The sequence below is a fragment of the Uranotaenia lowii genome, chromosome 2, assembly GCF_029784155.1.
Source record: "Uranotaenia lowii strain MFRU-FL chromosome 2, ASM2978415v1, whole genome shotgun sequence".
In the NCBI taxonomy this organism is placed as follows: Eukaryota; Metazoa; Arthropoda; class Insecta; order Diptera; family Culicidae; genus Uranotaenia; species Uranotaenia lowii.
The window spans coordinates 301,837,096-301,860,826 of record NC_073692.1 but is presented as its reverse complement, the minus strand read 5'-3'; the positions used below and the strand labels follow the sequence as shown (position 1 = coordinate 301,860,826).

General features: G+C 37.1%; 1 protein-coding gene across 3 annotated transcripts in view; it reads left to right on the top strand.

Annotated features, from left to right (window-relative positions):
* Window positions 1–23,731, top strand: part of LOC129748081 (uncharacterized) — a 205,799-nt gene that overhangs the window by 117,719 nt on the left and 64,349 nt on the right. For all 3 annotated transcript variants that reach the window (XM_055742557.1, XM_055742556.1, XM_055742555.1), the window contains exon 5: window positions 15,128–15,431. In XM_055742557.1, the coding sequence (XP_055598532.1) occupies window positions 15,128–15,431 (304 nt within the window). The remainder of the gene's footprint in view (window positions 1–15,127; window positions 15,432–23,731) is intronic.

The window sequence follows — 23,731 nt, the reverse complement described above, 5'->3', positions numbered from 1 at the left end:
ATTCAAATAATTCGTAGAAGCATTATTAAACACTTTTACACGGTAAATTTTTAGAAATAATCTTGTTTTCGTTGAAAAACACAAGTGGTCCTATTCTTATTTCGCACCCTTTTTCCATAGTTTTGGTCCCCAACGCCAATTACAACGTCCAAAAAAAGTAAACTTATGCTTGATTTATCCGTAAAACAATTCAAAACAATTTATAGAAGAAAATTTTGGTGATTTTCAAACATTCATATTTTTACAAGCAAAACACATAGTGGTGCTATTCTTATTTCGCTCACTGTATAGGAGAATTGATCTTTAATTCAGAGTGTTCTGACCTTAGGTGAAAATCTAGTCAATTCCGAAGATAACAGGTCCGTTAACTTTTTGCCATATTAGTTCTCATTCCACAAATTTTTCTACTACACTCATTGCATACTTTTAGACGCAATTTTCTAGTTTTTAGATAAATACCGTATATTTAGTCCTTTTCAACAGATAATTAGAATTACTGGATGAACATAAGTTATTGGACAAATATTAGTAATTTCATGATAAGCAATGATCACGATCCATCCAGAAGAAAAATATATCTTTTTGGACTCCAGGGATCAATTATACCCATAACATACATTTTGAAAAACTTCTTTTAAAAAAATTGAGACTTTACTATTGTTTTGAAAATATAGCATTATGAAGTTCATATTTTACTCTAACGTTTGACATATTAGAATAAATATTTTTATTATAATTTTCTCATATGAGAAACATTTTAATGTGAAAAAAAAGATCTTCAAATCACATTTGTTAAATTTTTCAAACAAAGTTCAATAACTCGAAAAATAAAACTTTTAAAATTTGTTGAGATAAAAGCATTGGGTTTTGGTTCTATTTGGAACGTTTTTCTAGAACATTTGATATTTGTAAGTCATTCCAGTTTCGAGATATAGCGAAGTAATCAAGTATCCCCAGTGATCAAGTATCCTCATTCTCCCCTACTGATAACAATTTGTGTGTAAAATACTGGTTTAAAATTTTTCTTTGAAACTTATGTTCTTTCCTCTTAATCACTTTCAAAACCAATTCTGAGATTACTCAAATCGATCACTTTACCCAAAACCATTTCTGAATAAACTATTAGTTTAAAATTTTTCTTTGAAATTTCTGTTGTTCCCTAAAATTACTCTCAAAACAAATTCTGAGAATACTAAAATAGATCACTTTACCCTAAACCATTTCTGAGTAAACTCTTAGTTTCAAACTTTTCCTTGAAACAGTTTCATTTTTCAACAATCATACGAATCATCATTTATCGGAAATGCTTGCTCTTCAATAAGCATGTTCTGTCTAGTTTTTCCTCTATCTCTATTATATAAAATTCTCGTGCGATTCTCGTCTCCTCCGAAATGTCCCAACCGATTATAATGAAATTATTTTTACAGTATTCTGTAGGCATGAGAATCGTTTCTTATCGAGTAAAAAAAAACACTGTCACATCAATTGTCCGTAATAAACAAATTTGTAGCTATATCATGGCTTTGAATTTTTTTGAAAGTTTTATTTCCTTTGGGGGGTTTGTTTTTCGTCTCCATGGTCGAGACGTCGCGAGCAAACGTCGCGAGAGGCGATTGTAACCATGCCATAGCATAATGATAAGTGGGAATATTTGGGCGCGTATTTATTAAACAAGCTTATTTACAATGCACGTGGTGGCTATATAAAGCCTAGATGTGATTTTTTTCTTCTTGATTCCTAGCTCATTTGTACAGCACAGGGTAATGAATGTGACCCAGATTGATATTTTGCCGGTCGAATCAAAACCTTATACATATATGATATATGATATCGTGTTAATTAAAGCAGCAATTGTTGTCTAAAAAATATGAATTTAATACTGATGCATATAATGTAGTGGTATGACTCTTCGGGGACTTTTTCGAGAAAAATAAATTGGAAAGATGTACATACAATTTTATAATCCAATACGCCTAGAAGGTGAGTTTTGATTCATATCGATAACAGAAAAAAGAATAAGATGTTTTCGACAAAAAAAGACCGAAAATATTTTTTAAAATAAAGTTTTTTAATGCAATTTCATATCAATCAAGAATCAATCAATCATATATATATATATATATATATATATATATATATATATATATATATATATATATATATATATATATATATATATATATATATATATATATATATATATATATATATATATATATATATATATATATATATATATATATATATATATATATATATATATATATATATATATATATATATATATATATATATATATATATATATATATATATATATATATATATATATATATATATATATATATATATATATATATATATATATATATATATATATATATATATATATATATATATATATATATACGTCTCGGTGGTCGAGTGGTTAGCGTGGTAAGACGGTAATCGCTGGTCCACTGATGGCATGGGTTCGATTCCCATCTCGGTACTGGGTGTTAAATGTTAATCTTAAGTTGTCTACGTCATTTATTCAGTCTGTAAAGCCTAAATCGGCTAAGACGGTGTATGTCTTTTATCGAGAACGAATGATAAAAAATAAAACTGTTTAGTCCTGGAATTCTTTTCAAATTTGTTTAGAAATTTAAACAATGAATCTCAATATCTAAAAATACAAGCTCGTCAAAATCTTAAACTCGCATTTAGTAAATTTTTCAAATTGTTAATCTTCTGTTTTTATGATAAAGTATTCAGGGGAAATACATTTTTCAATAATATTTACATTAATAACCTTGAAAACGCTGTATCAAATAACGTTATCACGGGGGAGATATTTATTGCCAATTACTTATCTCGGATAATGTCAACTGGCTTGCCGGAGGTTATGCAACATTGTGGTTCTATTGATCAACCCCACGCCATTAATACATATTTCTTATGGCCGGTTCCGATCGAAGATTACCTAATGCGAGTACATTTTTTTACCAACTTTACCTACACAATCCGGACCGGGCTCAAGTAAGAATACAGCAGCAATAATGGTGTGAAAAGCAGTGTAACGTTTCATTCAAGCCAAATGCTCCATACGATAAATGCTTGCCCGAATTGTTCCCATATATTACGCTCGAATTATAGCCACAAACCTCACGGATTCGTGTAAAAAACATTTCGAACCCTGTAATCACTATTTGACACGTGAATTCGTCGGTTTGGATCCCGGCAAATGGAAGGTAGGTTCGAGCTGTCAAGCTCCGTGACAGAAGCCTTAAAAAAGTTACCCAAGTCGAGGGCGTCCCGAGCCAAATAAACAAACATTATCGGCATTTCGGCCACACGAGCTGGCTGGACTGTTTTGTGTTGAGGTTTGGTTTTGGTGCACAAATAGAACCGAGTACCCGAAGAGAAGGCGTTCGTTCATATTTTACCGGATTTTACCGCGGTTGGTGTTCAACAATTTGAAAAATTAGACCATGTGCGTGATTGCAACCGTTTGGCTTGGGATTATATAGCTGGTGGGTAGTACAAAGTCGACCCAACGTGAGAGAGTGCTCGAGCCTGGAAGTACCGGAAGGAGGATAATTTGTTGGCGTTTCCGTTCCGATTCCGACCCGTAAGAGAAATTGAATGTATGTCACGACTTTGTCGATCCCGCGGACCTGACGTCCTGCACCCAATAATTACTAGCGTGATGAAATGTAACAACATAGTTTGTCTTATTAAATTTCTGATGGGTTTGATGTTATGATGTGGTTGCCACAAAAAAAAACTTTGAGCTCGGCTCCATTGTATACTGGTTTACCATTTCATTACAAGGAAAAACTTTCGATGTTGTAGATTATGTTTACTGACTAAATTAATTGAGCAATACAAAAGAGCATTTCACATGTGTCAATGTTCATGTAACGTGTTATGATGAATTATTCAGCTGGAACCGAATATAAACTTCAGGGAGTTATTGTTATTGAATGAAAAAAAAGTCTAAATTGATTATATTTGAAAAATGTCATTATGTACAAGCAAAAATATAAATTCCAAAACAAAATTCTCAAAATGAAACCTTAGAAAATCAATAATTTATCTCAGAATATTTTTGAATAAAGAATTTGCCATTGCTGAGAACGTTTTTGGTCAGTATTTAGTTGATGATTTAGAAATTTCTATACTGTTTGATCAGCGATCACAAGACTGTGAAATATTTCGGCTCCGCGGGTTTATGATTTATTCGGTGACCAAGCTATTTTAAGGAATTCTGTGGGTGGCTCCAGAGAGTAGCTTTTGGTAACTTTTCCTCGACGCTTGAGATAACTGTTTTTTTATGTTTCAACAAATCATTTCAAATTATGTAAAATGTGTAGTTATGTAAAATATGTAATTGAAAATATATGCACGGAGCTACAAAAATGTTGGCACCATATGTTTGATGCCCTTGAGAAAGTACAAAAAATGAAATTCGTACACACTTAATCTTTTCTCCTGTGGTCAGGGCGATTACGTCCGTATAAATTTTTTGACAGTTCTTCGTTCGGAAATGTTTCCTCTATTAGTGCTAAAAATTTCATTACGATTCGTTTTGTTCCAAAAAAGTTACACGTGATGGAAGCCGCGAGACGAACATTAATTTTGGACACTCAAGTCAAAATCCCGACGTGGTCGGGTTCAAAAATCGCGAAATGGTTAAAAATGGTCAAATCAACCGTATGCAGCGTTCTCAAACGTTTCCGTGAGATGCATACTATCGATCGGCAGGTTCATACCAAGCTTCATAGTGGAATTAAGGATCGGAAACTGCCTTTGAAGGTGTTGAGAACGATCAAGGCAAACACAGGGTAGTCGGACTACGACATCGCCAAGAAATTTAACGCCGACCGGTGCACTGTGAGACATTTACCGCAATTTTACAGGACGGAATAAAATTACGTGTTGTATGTTTTTAAAGTGACTAAATTTTTTACAGGCTTCTTTAAAATTACAGGACTAATAATTTGGAAAGAGATTCCTATTGGAATTTGTTTTGTTTATTTTTTTCTCATTCAATGTTGATTTTTCTTTTCTAAATAAAAACAATGTTTTGTGATAACTATTATTTATTATTATTTAATCGCATTCTGTGGATTTTCCTCTTACATACTACAGGATTACGCTTGGGTGGGATCCAACTTTGAAAAGAACCCATCTCCATATAGGTGGACAACTAAAATCCGCTTGAATTTAACCAGGTCAGTTGTCGGCAGTGTTCCGAAAATCGCTCATTTTCAGTGAAAGTTTCAGATTGCACTTCGCACCTGAACGTACAGCGGTCGGGTTTCGTTATTGATTGCTACTGGACCTACCCGATCATCGATCGTTCAATTCATCGCTAAAATACAGATCACCTCGCACGATGCTTGCTGTAAAAACAGTGCAGCACCATCATCAAATTGGAATCTCACCAATGCGCAATGCATATGGCGAATCTTGTTGGTCTTCGATCAGGAGTGAATGGATCAGGCAGTGAGTGAGTGATACATGAAGCCGATCATTAGCGTATTTTGTTTGATTAGATGTATAGCAAATTAATAAATTTATTTGTTGTTATAACGTTTTTTAACATCAGTATGATCAAAATCAAATTGTAGTTGTGTTTGTGAGGGAAAGATGTTCACTTTCGCCGTGTTTTTCAATTTTTACAAGTTTTCTTATTAAACTGTCGTCCGTCACGTTAAAACTACTGAGAATTTATGGTGTCCCGCACAACTGTTTGATTTTTCTCGTCCTGCATAAAATAATTTTCAATTTCATATAATTCAGGCAGATACTGAGTGAGCTACATTCAGAATGGATCAGTTTGTATCTCACTCATCTCCGATAAGCGATGTTTGCTAAACCGATGATTCTGAATGATGCGACTCGGTTTGCATAGCTGATTGGTGCGCTGATCGAGATTGCATACCAGCCAGGCGAAGCAGTTGCGAGAGGCGCTATCCCATTATACAATCAGAATGTTTCCAACAGGAAACGCATCCTGAGTGTTTGTTTTGATTGATTTTCGGAAATCTGGTTGTCGGTGGTCAGTCTTTTTCCAACGTGCAAATAATTCTATACATCAAACCGAGCGTAGAAAACGCATGAGAAAGACTCTTGAAAAGGCCAACCGTAAACCACTTTTCCGATTCATCTTCCATCAGGTTTATTTTGAGCTGGAGAAAAAAGTTTAAAAGTTAACAGCCTGTTATGAACGTTAATTTTTAAAAAGGTTACCTTTTAACCAATTGATCTAACTGCTGTTTTCGGAATAATTGTCACTTTCGCTTTGCTGATTTCTGTGGTTTCCTGGATAGTTGATACTACAGTTGCGACAAATGTGTTTCTTTTGCTATCGTGGAGAATGTTGGTTTAGGATGGATTGACGGGCGATTGCAAGGGAAAATCTTCAATTGCTTGCAATTTGCATCAAAATATATAGGTGGTTGATAACTCAACGTGTGCTATGTTGTGCTCATCATATCGAATATTACAGATGAGGTTGACCCAGCTGCTTTCGCGAGAACTTCTTGGTGACCTCCAGCGAAGTTATTGGAGTGTGAAATGAAATTATTTCACTATTCAGGTCGATGCTGATCCACTGTCAATTAGATGAGAACAAGATTGTTATAGGAAATTAAGTAATTTAGAGACAAAAAACTTACCAGTATGGCCCACCTTGTGAAGCTGATGATTGATTGTTGAAATGATGATGATGGTGTTGGTAGTTATAGTTCGGCATCACAGACGAGCTCGTTTGATCAAGACCGGCATCTCTAGCTGCATCATTCTGGAATAACCAGTTACACAATCTCTCTAGTTTGCTGTAGTTGAACTTAAGTGAAAATTTCTCCTGCTCCTTCACTTTAGTATTTTGTCAATGAAAAAACCAAACGATTTTCACAAACTGGATTCCAGTTCGTTTGCCTAAGGAAATAGCAAAAATCTGGGCTAATTCAACTAAGAATGAGTTTGCATATGATGGTTATGCGATATAAATGGAACTGAACCCATACTTTCGGTGGTGTGTTGAGAAGAAAATACAGATAGCGGAATCATGGACGTGTTTTGAGGTATCGCAATCACTTCTCAACACCCGGAAATGAAGACCAGCAATATTTTTAGGTCCAGTTCAACTGTGTCCATATTCTCCGCCAGTACTAAATCCTCGATCGTACTGGGTAAAGCTAAAATTGATTAACATTTTTAAATTCGATTAATAGAACAAAATTGAGGCTAGAAGCTACTTACTCACGGTCAATTTTTAAAGCATTTCTTCACTACCGTACGCCTTGATATAAAGGGAGCATTGGAATTCCTCCCGGTTAACTTAGAGAGGGAATCCCAACCGATGCGGTTCCAGTGCTTCTGGGAGTCGACAATCGAGGACCGGATAACGTCACACCGCATGCTCCTATGCCCGAGAACAAACTCCAGCGGCCCACGGACGAAGCCAGCGAAATAAGTTTTGTTTGACCTTTGTCGGACATCGCGTTTAGTTAGTTTAGTCCCGGGTAATACTTCCGCTTAGCTATTTGTACACGTCACGAATGCTAAACAACAATAGGAATAATATCTGATTATTTCTGGACAAGGGTGGCGTATGAACTTGTTATTGTTAGGACTTGGCTCGCAGCGAATATTTTACTTACGCTAAGTTCATCCAGCCCAGAAAACGAGGAAAAGGGAGCGCACAGGAGTATTCTGTCGAATTTAGTTGACCACTTATTGTTGATGTTATCGTTTTTGATGGCTTGCGCTTGCGGAGCAAGACTATTTTTGCTAGTAGTTGTTTTTTGTCAAGATGACGGCTGTGTAACGTATTATCGCTACACATACGCGTAGCTTATCCACCGGATGTCATTCCGGTTTATCTCCAAAGCACTTCCACTTAAAGCCTAGTCCACACTAGGCAACATGAACTGCGATTTTTGTTATGAGACGAACTTTGTTGTCTGTTGTTGTTGTTGGAAAGCTGAGACGGTCTCAGTGTCTCCCGAAGAAAATGGGAGACGCTGAGACCGTCTCGAGACGAGCCTTCTCCTAGTGTGGACTAGGCTTAACGGAACAAATAGTTGCAAACACAGAGGATTTTTTTGTTTTGATTAACAATCTGATAAATTTCACAGACCTGTAATTTGAAACTAACCTGCAAATAATCTGCTCACTTAAAAATAATGGACTGTGACCTGTAAAACTATGGCAAATGTCATGCTACTTTTTGTTACAGGACATTTGCTTTAATTATAAATGACTTTTCATTTGATTTTAAACAAATCAGCTTAAATTTACACGTTCTTTTGATTACAGGATGATTTATTTTACAGGTAACCATTTTCAATGACACGTAATTGTCATTATTTTTTTCTGTGCATTAAGTAACCAAACCGGACATTGAAGCAGAATTTAGTAGCCAAAGGACGTGCCCGGAAGTTATTCAAGAAGATTCCAACGAAGTTCGACGGATGCATCCTCATGGATGACGAAACGTACGTGAAGATGGATTTTGGGCAGCTTCCTGGCCAAAAATTTTATAAAGCCACTGCAGTGGTGCACTGCACTGGTCATGGTGATGTCCCCGGCAAGTTCGAATTCGTTTTTGCTGATAAGTTTGCAAGAACGTGTTTGATCTGGCAAGGTATTTGCAGCTGCGGACGAAAAACCCCGGTTTTTTGTGAAAAATAAGGCCATGGACTCTGAAATGTGCAAGGAGGAGTGCCTGAAAAATTTTTTTTTCGTACATTAGATCTCACAAAGGATCAGTAAAGTTTTTGCCAGATTTGGCAAGCTGCCACTACAGCAAAGAGGTACTACAGTGGTATCGGGCCAACGGGTGGATTTTGTCGAAAAGAACATCAACCCACCCAACTGCACTAAATTCCGCCCTATCGAAAATTTTTGAGTAATTCTCAAGCAGAAGATGAAGAAGAATGGTAGGACGACTCGGGATGCAACAGAGATGAAGAGATTGTGGAACAAAATGGCCGCTGAGGTCAGCGAATAGGGTGTCCAAACTATAAAGTTCAAAAATTCATCAAAACAACATCGGAATAATTTTGTTATTAATTTTCCTTTAAAGTGCAATAAAAACCCTACATTTTAAGTACAAAACATTTTTATTTCGTTTACATAGCTCCGAGATAGACCCGTTTTAATGCGTCCAGATTTGTAGTGATCCATGCTTTAATATGTTTAGCTTGAATTCATCACTAGAACTCCTACTTTTCTCCATGTTACTCAAAATATTGTGTTTGATTTTGTCAAATTCATAGTTTTTCAGTTGTTCATCAAAGTGTAACAATCAGTAGTTAGTTGTCAAAATACATAGTGTATTTTGGTGTACATAGATCCAATCTGTACGTTCTAATTTTCGAATATATAATTAACTTTGTAAGGAATGACTTGGATCCTCAATTATTTTGTAGCTTTCTTTATTTCTTTTTTAAGATATCCTTCCTCAAATTTCAAATGACAAATTTTAAGTTTCGAGAATTTTTCAAAAAAAATTATAGTTTGCATAAATCTTTTACCAAGTTTATAGTGCTCATTTTTTAAACAATTTATTGTTGTTTAATTGATTTGAACGAAGTTCGTTTACAGAATCATCAAAACATCCTGATACTTTTAGAGCCTCCCGATATAATCCTGATCATATTTCATACTAACTATTTAAGAAAAAAAACTATTCAGTTTTTTTCAACAAGCTGGCTTAACGTTAGAAAAAATATTTGACACAGATTTTGATTTTTTTTGTCTTATTAAGTTTTATCAATTGAGAAAAATTGGAAAAAATTTTAACAAAAGGAACACCATTTCTAGGTCCTATTTAATTAATATTGATTATTAGGAAATTTAAATTTCAGTTCAAACTGGGCATCTTTAGTGTTGCGAAACATATTGTGAATTTAAGATCAATTTTCATCCTTGGATCTCTAAAAAAATCCTTTTAGAGACAAAAATAATTCATTACCGGGAGAGGTAAAATATTCTAAAATGTGTAAGAATAGAGAAAAAACGTTTCAAATTTGCTTACTTTTTGCCCCAAATTTATATGAGAAATTCAAAACCTGTGAAATTTTATGCGCTGCAGGTTAAAATTGATCCTAGGCCTAGTACAAAATCTCATGCCAAATTTGAAATATTTGTCATAGTTTGGACTTTAAGAAAGACGGTATTTAAAAGAAATCGACCAAAGGGAACCTACACTTTGATCTTAGCCTTTAGTTAGACCGAGAACCGATACCACCAAAGGGAACCAAAGTTATTGATTTTTTGTTTGTTTCGATTATAGTCGTTTTTCCATCTGTATGGCATTCCCGACTTTATCGCTGCAGTTGGCGGATCGTTATTGAAAAACTTATCCGGTACATCTGGGTTCGATGTTTACTCTTGGGCTCGAACTCGCGGACATCGGCTCAGGAGACAACAGACTTGCCAATTGAGCTATGTCACAAGCCCTTTAAAGTTATTGATGAAAAACTGGTTTTTCATGTTTGTTCCGAACAAAATGTCTCAAAATTCCATAACTCAAACTTCAGGCTCGTTGTGAGATCCCTTCCCGTGATCCGATATGGCCAAAATTTGGCATGAGACCTTGTTCTAGGCAAAGGATTAATTTACTCTCTTAATTTACACTCTAATGGCCACCCTATCTGTTTTACTCTACCTTACCCATCCTTATTTATTTCCCCCAACTCTACCCTACTGTACACTACTCTGAGATATACTCTTCTCTACTCAAGTTAACTGTTTTATTCTACTTTACTTTACCCTACTTTACTGAACTCTACTCTATTCTACTCTACTCAATTCTTCTCTATTCTACTCTTTTCTTCTCTACTTTTATCTTGTATACTCTACTCTACTCTACTCAACTCTACTCTACTTTACTCTACTCTATTCTTTTCTACTATACTCTACTCTTTTTTACTCTATTTTACTCTAATCTACTCTACTCTACTCTACTCTGCTCTACTCTACTCTTCTCTACTCTACTGTACTCTACACAACAATGCTCTACGCTATTCTTCTCTACTCTACTCTACCAGCTCTACTCTACTCTACTTTACTCTTCTCTACTCTACTCCACTCTACTCTACTCTATTCTTCTCTACTCTTCTCTATTCCACTCTTCTCTACTCAACTCTACTGTACTCTACACAACTCTGCTCTACGCTATTCTTCTCTAATCTACTCCACCAACTCTACTCTACTCTACTCTACTTTTTTCTACTCTTCTCCATTCTACTCTACTCTACTCTACTCTTTTCTACTCTACTCTACTCTACTCTACTCTACTCTTCTCTACTCTACCTTACTGTACTCTACACAACTCTGCTCTACGCTATTCTTCTCTACTCTACTCTACTCATCTCTACTCTTCTCTACTCTACTCTACTCTATTCTTCTCTACTCTTCTCTGCTCTACCCTACTCTACTCGACGCTATTCTTCTTAACTCTACTCTACCTACTCTACTCTACACAACTCTGCTCTACGCTATTATCCTCTACTCTACTCTACAAACTCTACTCTACACAACTCTGCTCTACGCTATTCTTCTCTACTCTACCCTACTTTACTCTACTCTACTCTACTCTACTCTACTATGCTCTACTCTTCTCTATTCTACTCTACTTTACTGTACTCTACACAACTCTGCTTTACGCTATTCTTCTCTACTCTACCCTACTTAACTATACTCTACACAACTCTGCTCTACGCTATTCTTCTCTACTCTACTCTACTGTACTCTACTCTACTGTACTCTACTATACTATACTCTACTCGACTCTACTCTTCTCTATTCTAATCTACTCTTCTCTTCTCTACACAACTCAACTTTACTGGTCGACTCTACTCTATTCTTCTCTACTCTACTTTTCGCTACTCTTCTCTACTCTACTCTACGCTATTCTACTCTACTCTAATCCACTCTTCTCTAGTCTACTCTACTCTACTCTACTCTACTCTAAGCTACTGGGGCCGTTCAAATATTACGTAAGGCAATTTTCGAGAATTTTCAACTCCCCCTCCCCCTACATAAAACATTCATCGCAAAATTTCTAAGCAAAATCCACAAAGCGAAACAAACTGCTATACCCCTTCCCCCTTAATAGCGTTACGTAATATTTGAATGGTCCCGCTCTACTCTATTCTACTCTTCTCTACTTTACTATACTCTATTGTACTCTACTCTACTCTTCTCTAATCTACTCTACTCTACTCAACTCTACTCTACTCTACTGTACTGTACTCTACTCTACTCTAATCTAATCTAATCTAATCTACTCTTCTCTACTCTACTCTAATCTACTCTATTCTACTCTACTCTACTCTACACAACTCTGCTCTATTCTTCTCTACTCTACTCTACTTTACTTTACTGTACTCTACACTACTCTGCTCTACGTTATTTTTCTGTACTCTACTCTACTTAACTGTACTCTACACAACTATGCTCTACGCTATTCCTCTCTACTCTACTCTACTTTACTCTACTCTGTTCTACTCCACTATACTCTACTCTACTCTACTCTATTCCACTCTTCTCTACTCTAAACAACTCATCTTTACTGGTTTACTCTACTCTTTTCTTCTCTACTCTTCTCTTCGCTACTCTTTTCTACTCTACTCTACTCTACTCTGCTCTACTCTACTGAGGCCGAATAAAATATTACGTAACGCAATTTTCGAGCATTTTCAATTCCCCCTCTCACTACATAACACATACATTGCAAAATTTCTAAGCAAAATCCACATAGTAAAACAAACTGCTATACCCCCTCCCCCCTAAAAGCGTTACGTAATATTTGAAAGGTCCCACTCTACTCTACTCTGCTCTGCTCTACTCTACTCTACTCTACTCTACTCTACTCTACTCTACTCTTCTTTTCTCTTCTCTACTCTACTCGACTCTACTCTATTCTACTCTACTCTACTTACTCTACTCTACTCTACTTACTCTACTCTACTCTACTCTACTCTACTCTACTCTACTCGACTCTACGCTATTCTTCTCTACTCTACTCTACTCTACCCTACTCTACTCTAATCTACTCTATTCTAATCGACTCTACTCTGCTCTATTCTACTCTTCTCTACTCTAGACAACTCAAATTTACTGGTTCACTCTACTCTTTTCTTCTCTACTCTTCTCTTTGCTACTCTTCTCTACTCTACTCTACTCTACTGTACTCTACACAACTCTACCACTTTTCTACTACACTTTGCCCTACTCTTCTCTTATCCATTGTAAAATCATTGGCTGAGGATGGAATCACGAGAATAAATAAGTATTCCACATTGAATGGAAGAATCAAGAGTGTTTTGAGATGCTTTCTCACCCAATATGAATAGGATTTATTTACTACCAATTTACTTCTATAAAGAAATGAAATTCGCGATGATCCTGATTAAATCTAGTATCCATTTACATTCAGGTTTTACACAGTCAACGAGTAAAATCATGAGCCACACCTTCGGAACTAAATATATCTAATCCCACATCGCCCAAGGAGTTTAAAATGATGGCACTATATACAGTACGCGACAAAATAAAGTACGCTCTTGTTATCAAAACTTTCAAATCACTGTATCTTTTATCACAGAAAGAATGTCGATTCGAAATTTCCTGATGAATAGAAGTACATATATTTAATACGCTAAAGACTAGGAAAAAAATGTCAAAAAATGTAATACCTTCGTCACACTAAAGCATAATTGTAATCAAAGTCAGTTTTCGCATGGACAAAATAAAGTGCGCATTCTTGATAACCTTTACAGTTCACTATTTCTCTGCTTAGAAAACTGTTCCGGCTTTCAAGTCAAACAAAATTGAATTTCAAGCAACTAAGGGACTAAGGGTTTCATTAGGTCTTTTGAGGGCACCATTAAATCCGATAGGACGGTGAAAAAGCCAGTTTCCGAGATATTCGTAAACTTCAAGTTGAGAACCGGAAGTCTGTTGACTTCCTCGAGAAAGGCCAAACACTGCTTCAACTATTTTAAATATTTGTATCAATTTATTTTCAAAATGCTGATTTTAGATTCTTCTGTCATTATCCATTTTTTTCAAAGATAATCGATGTCTGGAACAAGCAAAGCACCTCACACCATTAGACTGATCTTTGCGTGCTTTGTTTGACATGTGTTGAATGTTCTTCATCCGAAAATTTCTCACCAAAAGTCGTCCATACTCATGGTCGTTTTTGAGGCCTTAGAGGTCAAACTAACTATGTTGACTTCAGAAAACCTTTTTCTAGAGTTCTATGAGCTTATCAATAAGCATTTTGAGCAAATTTGAGGTGATTGAAGTGTCTAAAACGAACATCAGTCGAAATTATACGCTGAATGCAAAATAATCAAATCTGTCAACATATCGAACCAATTATCTTCGTTGGCCTGATCTATTCTATTACATCAATTTCAGTTACTTTTTGCTAAGAAAATATTCAAAAAATATCGTATTCCATATTTTTACAAATCATTCAGATGGTAGAGAAGTAGATTTTTAGCCATTTCTCGGGAAATTTGACAGTTATTTCACTACAACTACGCTTAAGTTTGGAGAAGACATTGAATTTTTTGACAATTTTTTCACCACTCGTTAGGGTATTGAAAATACTACAAAAAAACAATGATTTTAAAGTTTTCATTGCTAGTGCGTACTTTTTTTTGTCGCGTACTGTAGCTGCCAACGCCATCGGAGATCACCAGTGAAGATTTGCATACCCTTCACAAATGCATTCATTATGAATCCGAAAGATGTTTCTTAGCGTTCCATTTTCTCCGTGATTCAGCTTCTTCAGATTATTTTTTTCCATAGCTGAATGAGAGATAGATCCCTTCCATCAATTACTTCAGCAGAAAATTGCTTAGCGGATTGCTATCTTGGGACCATTGAAAGAAAGGAGTTAAGTTTTTTCATACTCTTCCCGGTTCCAGGCAGGATTAATCCGCTAGTAAAAAATGACGGATTACGCAATAGACAGACATTCAGTAAACAAAATTCAACCGTTTATTAATCAAATTCTATGTCTTTTAAGAATTTAATTAAAAAACCATTGCTCGTAACAATTAAATAACACACGTCTTCCAAGCTCAAAATACAAGTATTAATTTCCGCAGGCGTGACCGCGGATTTCTCGGGACCGGCCAAGCCCCCAACAACAACAACAACAACATCACCAGCAGTCGTGGCACTTTCATCGAGGATGGTACCTTCGCCGGTGTCAGGGAAGTTGGTGCCACCACTTCGATGCCCCCACCGGAATCAGTCGACCCGGCCATCCTGAAACTGCTGATGATCAACACCGGCGAAATGATATTCATTTACACCGTGCCGGCCCTGATGCATCTGGGTGGATACGTAATGGCGGTCTACATTTACCGCTTTGCTGACAACGAACAATTGCAGTGCCTGATTGAAAGGGTGAGTCAATGGAATGGACGGTATTGAATCGGCCCAGCTACCTGGAGAATTTCAACGTTTCAATCATTCAAAAATTAGATCCCTCTGCGGGGTTTTGAAAACAACGACGATTGCGTTGCGTGTCTCTAATGATTGTTCTGAACTAGAGGGGTGAAAATATCAGGGTGTTGGAGTTATTACTCGCGGAAATTGGGTGGATAAGAATAATTCACTGTTTTTCTATTAGAAACTTTTTCACACTTTTCTGTTACATTTCTTACTTAAGGATTAACAGCAACTGAGCCTTTTTTATAGAAAGGAAGTGAACCATGGCACTGTGGGAATTTGTGATTAAAAAAAGGTACCTATTTATTCCTGTGACGATCGCCTAAACTGTACTAAATTTCACGATGGTAGTATTATTAATTTTGTGCATTCAACTATAAATGTAATACATTTCATATAATGTACGATTAATGTCATACATTCAACAATAATTATAGTAGATTCAACTATAATAATATGATTGATTTGACCATAAATATGATAGATTCAATTATAATAATATGATTGATTTAATTGTAAATATGGTAGATTAACTATGATAATATGATTGATTTAATTATAAATATGATGGATTCAATTATATTTTTATGATTGATTCAATGGAGTCAACTATAAATATTGTAATCTAGTTCGTTTTAGCCGCCACGATGCAAGAAAAAGTTTACCGGAAATGTCGCTGTTGTTCTTTTTGCATCTTGATGCATAGTTGCCCTGCGAATTGTGCGGCTGATCTAATCGGTTCTGGAAGACGTCCTTAGAAGTCCTTGCTTCTGCACCTTGTGGGAGGAATTCACTCAATATCATGACAACAATCTATCATTCGATATACCAACCTAACTGACTTACCAATACTAGTTTTCTGTGGGATTATGCCAGGATTATATAAAGCAAAGTCGAGAACCAAGTCGATTTCGCGGGCATCCAGAGTAGGTGAAACTTTCTCAATTCCAAGAACGGTCAGCCCACTACACGACCGCTGCCAAGAACTGGTGGAGGAAAATGTTTCCCCATCGCCGGAGAGCGCTTGCTTGTCAGAAACTACCGACTGAGCTCTAAAAACAGCACTACAATCGCTGCAAGGAACACGTACTGGTCTAACACTTACGATTTTATTTTTATTTTTGCTGATGAATACGGTTGAACACTATAGTATTCAATTATCACACAATTAATCATAAAAATATAGTTTAATTTACTATAGTTATAGTTTATTCAATACCTAGAATCAATCATACATTTGTAGTTGAATCTATCATATTTACAAATTAATCAACTATACCACTAAAGTTGAATTTATCATATTTATAGTTAAATGTGAGAGGTCAACCAGAAATGTATGGTTGAATATATTATATTTATAATTGAATATCTAAAATTAATCATACAATTGTAGTTTAATCTATATATATAAAACAGGGAGAGAGACAGACCATACAGAAATGTGCGAACACGCAAAACTCTTCACTGGATCATCCGATTTGCATGCAATTTTTTTTGTTGTGTTCGTCTTCACGCGAAGAATAACACAACGGAGAGATTATTTCGAAAATGTTTTTGTGGAATTTGAAAATTAATTTTTAGTTTTTATTCGTATCAAATAAAAGTCATGGCACCCAATTTCTATTTTTTTTTATTCGTATCACCCAGAGTAGGAAGGCGCCAAAAGCGATCAAGGCTTACTGATGTGCATCCATCTCTCTATAGGAAGTTTTGGCGCCCATTTTCGTTGCAAGTGTACTTTTCACGTGGCACCAGTAAAATGGATACTTGGATGTGATTTTCCCTACGGAGTTCCGCAACTACGAAGTATAGCAAAGCCTGTATGAAGAATATTGACAAAATTTGTAATTTTTTGCATCAGAATCAGACAATTCTAAGATTTTTTTTATAGATGTTTGTTCGTTCACTGTTAATTTTTTTGAAATGTCATATTCTTTTAGCAACTTAAGCAATATGGCTGTATAATTTCCAATAGACTCAAAACAAATTTATGATATTGAATTGAAACATTTCATTATCGAATCATTTTTTATGAGTTTTGGTAACACCAATAGAAAGTCATACAACTGGTAAAAGATCACCTTAATTTATTTTTTGTTGATTTTATCCAGTTAGTTTGAGAATTAAAGGTTATTAATTTTGTGATTCCAATTAAATTGAATCATTATCATAAAAACGGATTGGAGGATCAGGAAACATTGGAAAATCCACACTACCTTTCATGCTCAGCGGTTAATCGGAACTTTTGAAAATTTTAGCTATATAGGACTTTATCTTGATATTAGATCCAACTCTCAGTTTCAAAAGTCAGAAAAAAGGATCATAATCAATAATATCATCAAGTACTGAAAACTAAAGAATATAAAAATTAAATTTTAAGTAAAAAGCATGCAACCTAAAATTTCGAACATTAAAGTATAGAGAAAATTTGAACCAATACACAAAAATACAAAAAAAGTTTCGTACCAGATATAAGATCTAAAAAACAATCTGTCAACCATAAGTAAATTGAAGAATATAAACACTTAAATGTGCCGGTTGAGAATCAAGGGCCGGTTCTTCAACATCAGCATCATCAACGTGCACAGCCCTCACCTCGGAAGTACCGGTGACGACAAAGACGAATTCTACGCGCAGCTGGAGCGTGAATACGACCGTTGCCCAAAACATGATATCAAGATCGTCATCGGGGATTTCAATGCTCAGGTCGGCCAGGAGGAGGAATTCAAACCGACAATTGGAAGGTTCAGTGCACACCAGCTGACCAACGAAAACGGCCTCAGACTTATTGAGTTCGCCGCCTCCAAACGAATGGCCGTACGTAGTACCTTTTTCCAGCACCGCCTCCCACACAAGTACACCTGGAGATCACCGTACCAAACTCAATCACAGATCGACCACGTTTTGATCGACAGCCGGCACTTCTCGGACATCATCGACGTCAGATCCTGTCGGGGCGCCAACATCGAGTCGGACCATTATCTGGTGATGGTGAAGATGCGCCCAAAACTCTCCGTAGTGAACAACACGCGAAACCGGCGCCCGCCTCGGTTAAATATCGCGCGACTGAAGCAACCTGAGGTCGCGGCAGACTATGCGCAATCGGTCGAAGCAGCGCTGCCGGCAGAGGGCGAGCTTGACGAAGCCCCTCTCGAGGACTGTTGGGATACCATCAAAACAGCCATAAACAGTGCTGCGGAGAACGTCATCGGTTATGTGGAGCGATCTCGACGGAACGACTGGTTCGACGAGGAGTGTAGGAGGGTGATGGACGAAGAGAATGCCGCGCGGGCGGCAGTAGTGCAGAGAGGCACCCGTCGAAATGTGGAAAATCACCGACAGCGGAAGAGGCAGCGAGTCCGACTTTTCCAGGAGAAAAAGCGCCGCCTGGAGGAGGAGGAGCTCGAGGAGCTGGAGCAGCTGCATCGTTCCCAAGAAACACGAAAGTTCTATCAGAAACTCAACGCATCCCGCAAAGGCTTCGTGCCGCAAGCCGAAATGTGCCGGGATAAGGACGGAGGCATCCTGACGGACAATCGTGAGGTGATCAAAAGGTGGAAGCAGCACTTCGATGAACACCTGAACGGCGCACATGCAGGAGATCAAGACGGTGGGGGAACGTACATCGCCGGCGTAGCCAACGACGAAGAGGAGCCACTCCCAACGATGAGTGAAGTTAAGGAAGCCATTCGCCAGCTGAATAGAAACAAGTCGGCTGGGAAGGATGGCATCGCAGCTGAACTCATCAAAATGGGCCCGGACAAGTTGGCCGATTGCCTACACCGGTTGATAGTCCGGATCTGGGACATAGAACAGCTACCGGAGGAGTGGAAGGAAGGGGTAATATGCCCCATCTACAAGAAGGGCGACAAATTGGACTGTGAGAACTACCGAGCGATCACTGTCCTCAATGCCGCCTACAAAGTGTTGTCCCGAATCCTACTCCGCCGCCTAACGCCACAAGCAAACAGATTCGTGGGAAGTCACCAGGCCGGCTTCATGGAGGGACGGTCTACGACGGACCAGATATTCACATTACGGCAAATCCTCCAAAAATGCCGGGAACACCAAGTCCCTACGCACCATCTATTCATCGACTTCAAAGCCGCATACGACACGATCGACCGTAACGAGCTATGGAAAATCATGGACGAGAACGGCTTTTCCGGGAAGCTGATCAGACTGATCAAGGCGACGATGGATGGAACGCAGTGCTGTGTGCGGATTTCGGGTGAATTGTCGAGTTCATTCGAATCGCGCAGGGGGCTTCGACAAGGTGATGGTCTATCCTGCATGATGTTCAACGTGGCGCTAGAAGGTGTTATTCGACGAGCGGTGGGCGAAATGCGGGGCACGATTTTCAACAGATCCAGTCAACTTATCTGCTTTGCCGATGACATTGATATAGTCGGCAGATCATCTGCGGCGGTGGAGGAGATCTACCGCAAACTGAAACGCGAAGCAGGAAGGATTGGGTTGATGATTAATACGTCCAAGACAAAGTACATGCTGGCCTGCGGATCCGAGACCGACCGAACCCGCTTGTCCAGTAATAACAAGGTCACGATCGACGGCGACGAGCTGGAGATAGTCGAAGACTTTGTCTATCTCGGCTCACTGGTGACCGCAGACAATGACACCAGCCGTGAGATCCGGAGGCGAATTATCAGCGGAAGTCGTGCCTACTATGGACTCCACAAGCAACTGCGGTCGAGACGACTTAGCCCTCGCACGAAGTGTAACCTGTATACGACGCTTATTAGACCGGTTGTTCTCTACGGGCACGAGACATGGATATTGCTCGAGGAGGACCTGCGTACACTCGGAGTATTCGAGCGACGAGTGTTAAGAACCATCTTTGGCGGCGTACAGGAGAACGGAATGTGGAGGCGAAGGATGAACCACGAGCTCGCGCGACTCTACGGCGAACCCAGTATCCAGAAGGTGGTGAAGGCTGGCCGGATACGCTGGGCGGGACATGTTGCGAGAATGCCGGATGACTGTCCTGCAAAACAGGTGTTCGCCACGAATCCGGTAGGAACAAGACGAGCAGGGGCGCAACGAGCGAGGTGGTTAGACCAAGTGGAGCGTGATCTGGCGAACGTGGGGTGCCCGAGAAATTGGAGAACGGTTGCCATGGACCGAGTGAATTTTAGGAATTATGTTCGTCAAGTTATGTCGTAAGACGGAATACTATGTAAATAAAATAAAAAATAAATAAATAATAAACACTTAAATTCGACCAAAAGAATTAAAATCCAGATCAACGAAAATCCAGCTTTTAAATTAACGTTTTAATATAACTGAAAATCCAGATTCATAAAGCCAAATTTAGAATATTGATTCAAATTAACAATAAAATTCAGAATTAAATTTAACTGTCTGGATAACAGTTTCTTATCTTACGATCATAAACTATAAATTTAAGTAATTTGTGAATATTTTGTATTTATTCCAAATACTCAAAATAGATTTGCTTTCATTCAGGGTTTGCCTGTTAAGAGAAAAATAATCAAAATACAAGAAAGTTTAAATTCTTTTTTTTTCTAAATTCTTTAATTCTTAGTGCAATTTGCCTATCCTTAACTGAAAATTGAAAAAAGATAATAATGACACACATTTCGAAGACATTTTCAAACAAAAGACATTTTCAAAGAAAAGTGTTGCTGTAAAATGAAATGAATAGTAACTTTTTCTGAATTGTTAAATATTTGTCAAACTCAGCTCTGTTAATTCTCAATAACATTCAATTAGTGTATTTAGTGCAAAGTCCGAAAAAAAGACATTTGTAATAATTAAATAAATTAAAAATTAATTTTATATTCATTATTCTTTAAATGATCCGGGTCCATTTTTTAATTTTTCTATTTTGACGACCATGTTTAAAGAAAACTGTAATGTATTTAAATACAGAGGTTAATACAAATCGAAAATACAACTCTATTTATGACGACTCCAGCAAAAAAGATCCATTTTCTGTTGAAATCAATCTTCAACAGTTTTAAAATACTTTATCAGATTGGAGTTTTTTAATAGTAATGATGACTAAACTAAATTGAAACTTGATAGATTAAGCGTTCTTAAGTTACCGGAACTGATCATTAGCAGAACTTTATTATACGCTATCTCAACAAGAAAATAAGTTCGCTAAGCAAAAGTTAGCGAACTTATTAGAGCAAATCGTATGAGCGTTTTTGTGTCACGAACTGCCGGTTTTGAATATACATAAATTTATGTATGATATTTTCCATTCCATTAGCGGTTTTTTGAATGAACTTAAAATAATGAAATTCGAACAACGAACCATAATTCTGGATTTTTTTTTCTGATACAAAGGTATCCACTAGCTTTTATACACTTAAAAGGAAGGCTGACTAAGGAATAGTGCTAAAATATAAAAAAAATACTCAAAAAATACAGGCTTAACAAAGTTTGCCGGGTCAGCTAGTTTATCATATTTACAGTTGAATGTAATTGAATATATCGGATTTATAGTTAAATCCCAGACAACCAGAAGTCGTATATTATTTTACAGATTATATCGTATGAATGTTATTTAAAGTAATTTCCTATATCTGCACCTACAATGTGCGGCCCATGCATATCCATTATCGTATTTAAATGCATCGGATGTTTTTATTACGACAATTCGTATATATGCACTTACAATGTGCGTCCCATGCATATTCTTTGTCGTAAATATTTAGATACATTGCATGATTTTATTACGACAAAACAATCCAAATCAAGATTATGTGTGCTAATGTACCTATATGGCCTCCAAAATGATACGTATATACTGGTTTTGCTGCATTATATACGATATGATTACACGTATATTTGCACGTACATTTGTGTTGCAAATTTGATATACCCACCAAATGGTTGTCTGGGATGTGAGAGGTCAACCTGGAATACATAGTTGAATTTATTATATTTATAGTTGAATGCTTTTAATCATTCATACAAATGTAGTTGAATCTATCATATTAACAATTGAATCATTATACAATTACAGTTGATTCTTTTATTTTCATAGTTGATTTTGTAATATCAATCAGCAGTTTGTAGTTGAATCAAACATATTTATAGCTGAATGTCTAAAATCAATTACACAATTGTTGTTGAACGAGAGAATTCCCGACTTTTTCCCGCATTTTCCCGGTGGATTTCAAATCCCGTCTTTTTCCCGCATTTCCCGCATTTCCCGCATTTCCCGAATGAGTGGTCACCCTGCAATTAAATTTCTGCATCTCCTGCAACGCAGTTTGGTTTTAGAACCCTGCAAAAATTTAAAAGTATGCTTTAATGGAACATTAATAATTCAAAAGAAAAATAATTCACCTTTGTTGCGTTCATGATGCTCTGTAAAACATCTTTTCCGGACAGTCCAACCAAAAACGAACAATTGTCACAACGAAAGGAAACTTGCACCCAGAGTCCCAAAATATACACACGCAGAAATAGCAAAATCGTTGAATGAGGCGAAATCGACCGTCACCAAAGTAATAAAAGTGTTCGGGGAACGTATTTCGACGACAAGGAAGCCGGGATCTGAAGGAAATCGAAATCCGGGAGCCGCAGTGACGAATAGAAGAGTGGCTAGCACTTTCAAGCGAAACTCCAGTCTCTCCGTTCAAGATGTCGCCAATAAGTTGGGAATATCGTCTATAACCGTGCATGCAGCTTTAAAATGATCCAAAATATCCGTGACAAGAGTTTTATACAGCAACCGGATGGGGAAAGGTGGCAGACATTTTCAAGCATATTGAACTAACGAAGTTTGCTAAGAAATATCTCGTTTGGGAAGCTATGTGTACCTGATGCTTGTTAAGCGACAATTTCGTTGCAACCGGGATCGTCAACCAGGAAATTTACGTGAAAGATTGTCTTCAAAAGCGTTTGCTGCATTTCCCGAAGAAACATGACTTGTCTGTGCTGTTTTGGCGGGATTTGGAATCCTGCCATTATGAAAAAAAGCCATGGAGTGGTATGCCGCTAACAACATTCAGGTTGTGTCCAAGGATAAACCAGAACTTCTCCCAATCGAAAAATATTGGACGATAGTTAAGCAAAACCGTAAGAAGAACCAAAAAACTGTAAGCAGCGAGAAGCAGTTCAAAGCAAACTGGCGTTCTGTGCCGAAGAAAGTGGATAAGGTGACTGTACAAAATCTGATGGCAGGCGTCAAACGAAAGTCTCGCCAGTTTGGACTAGGTTGACCGGAATCTTAACTGAGTATTTTTTTTCCATCT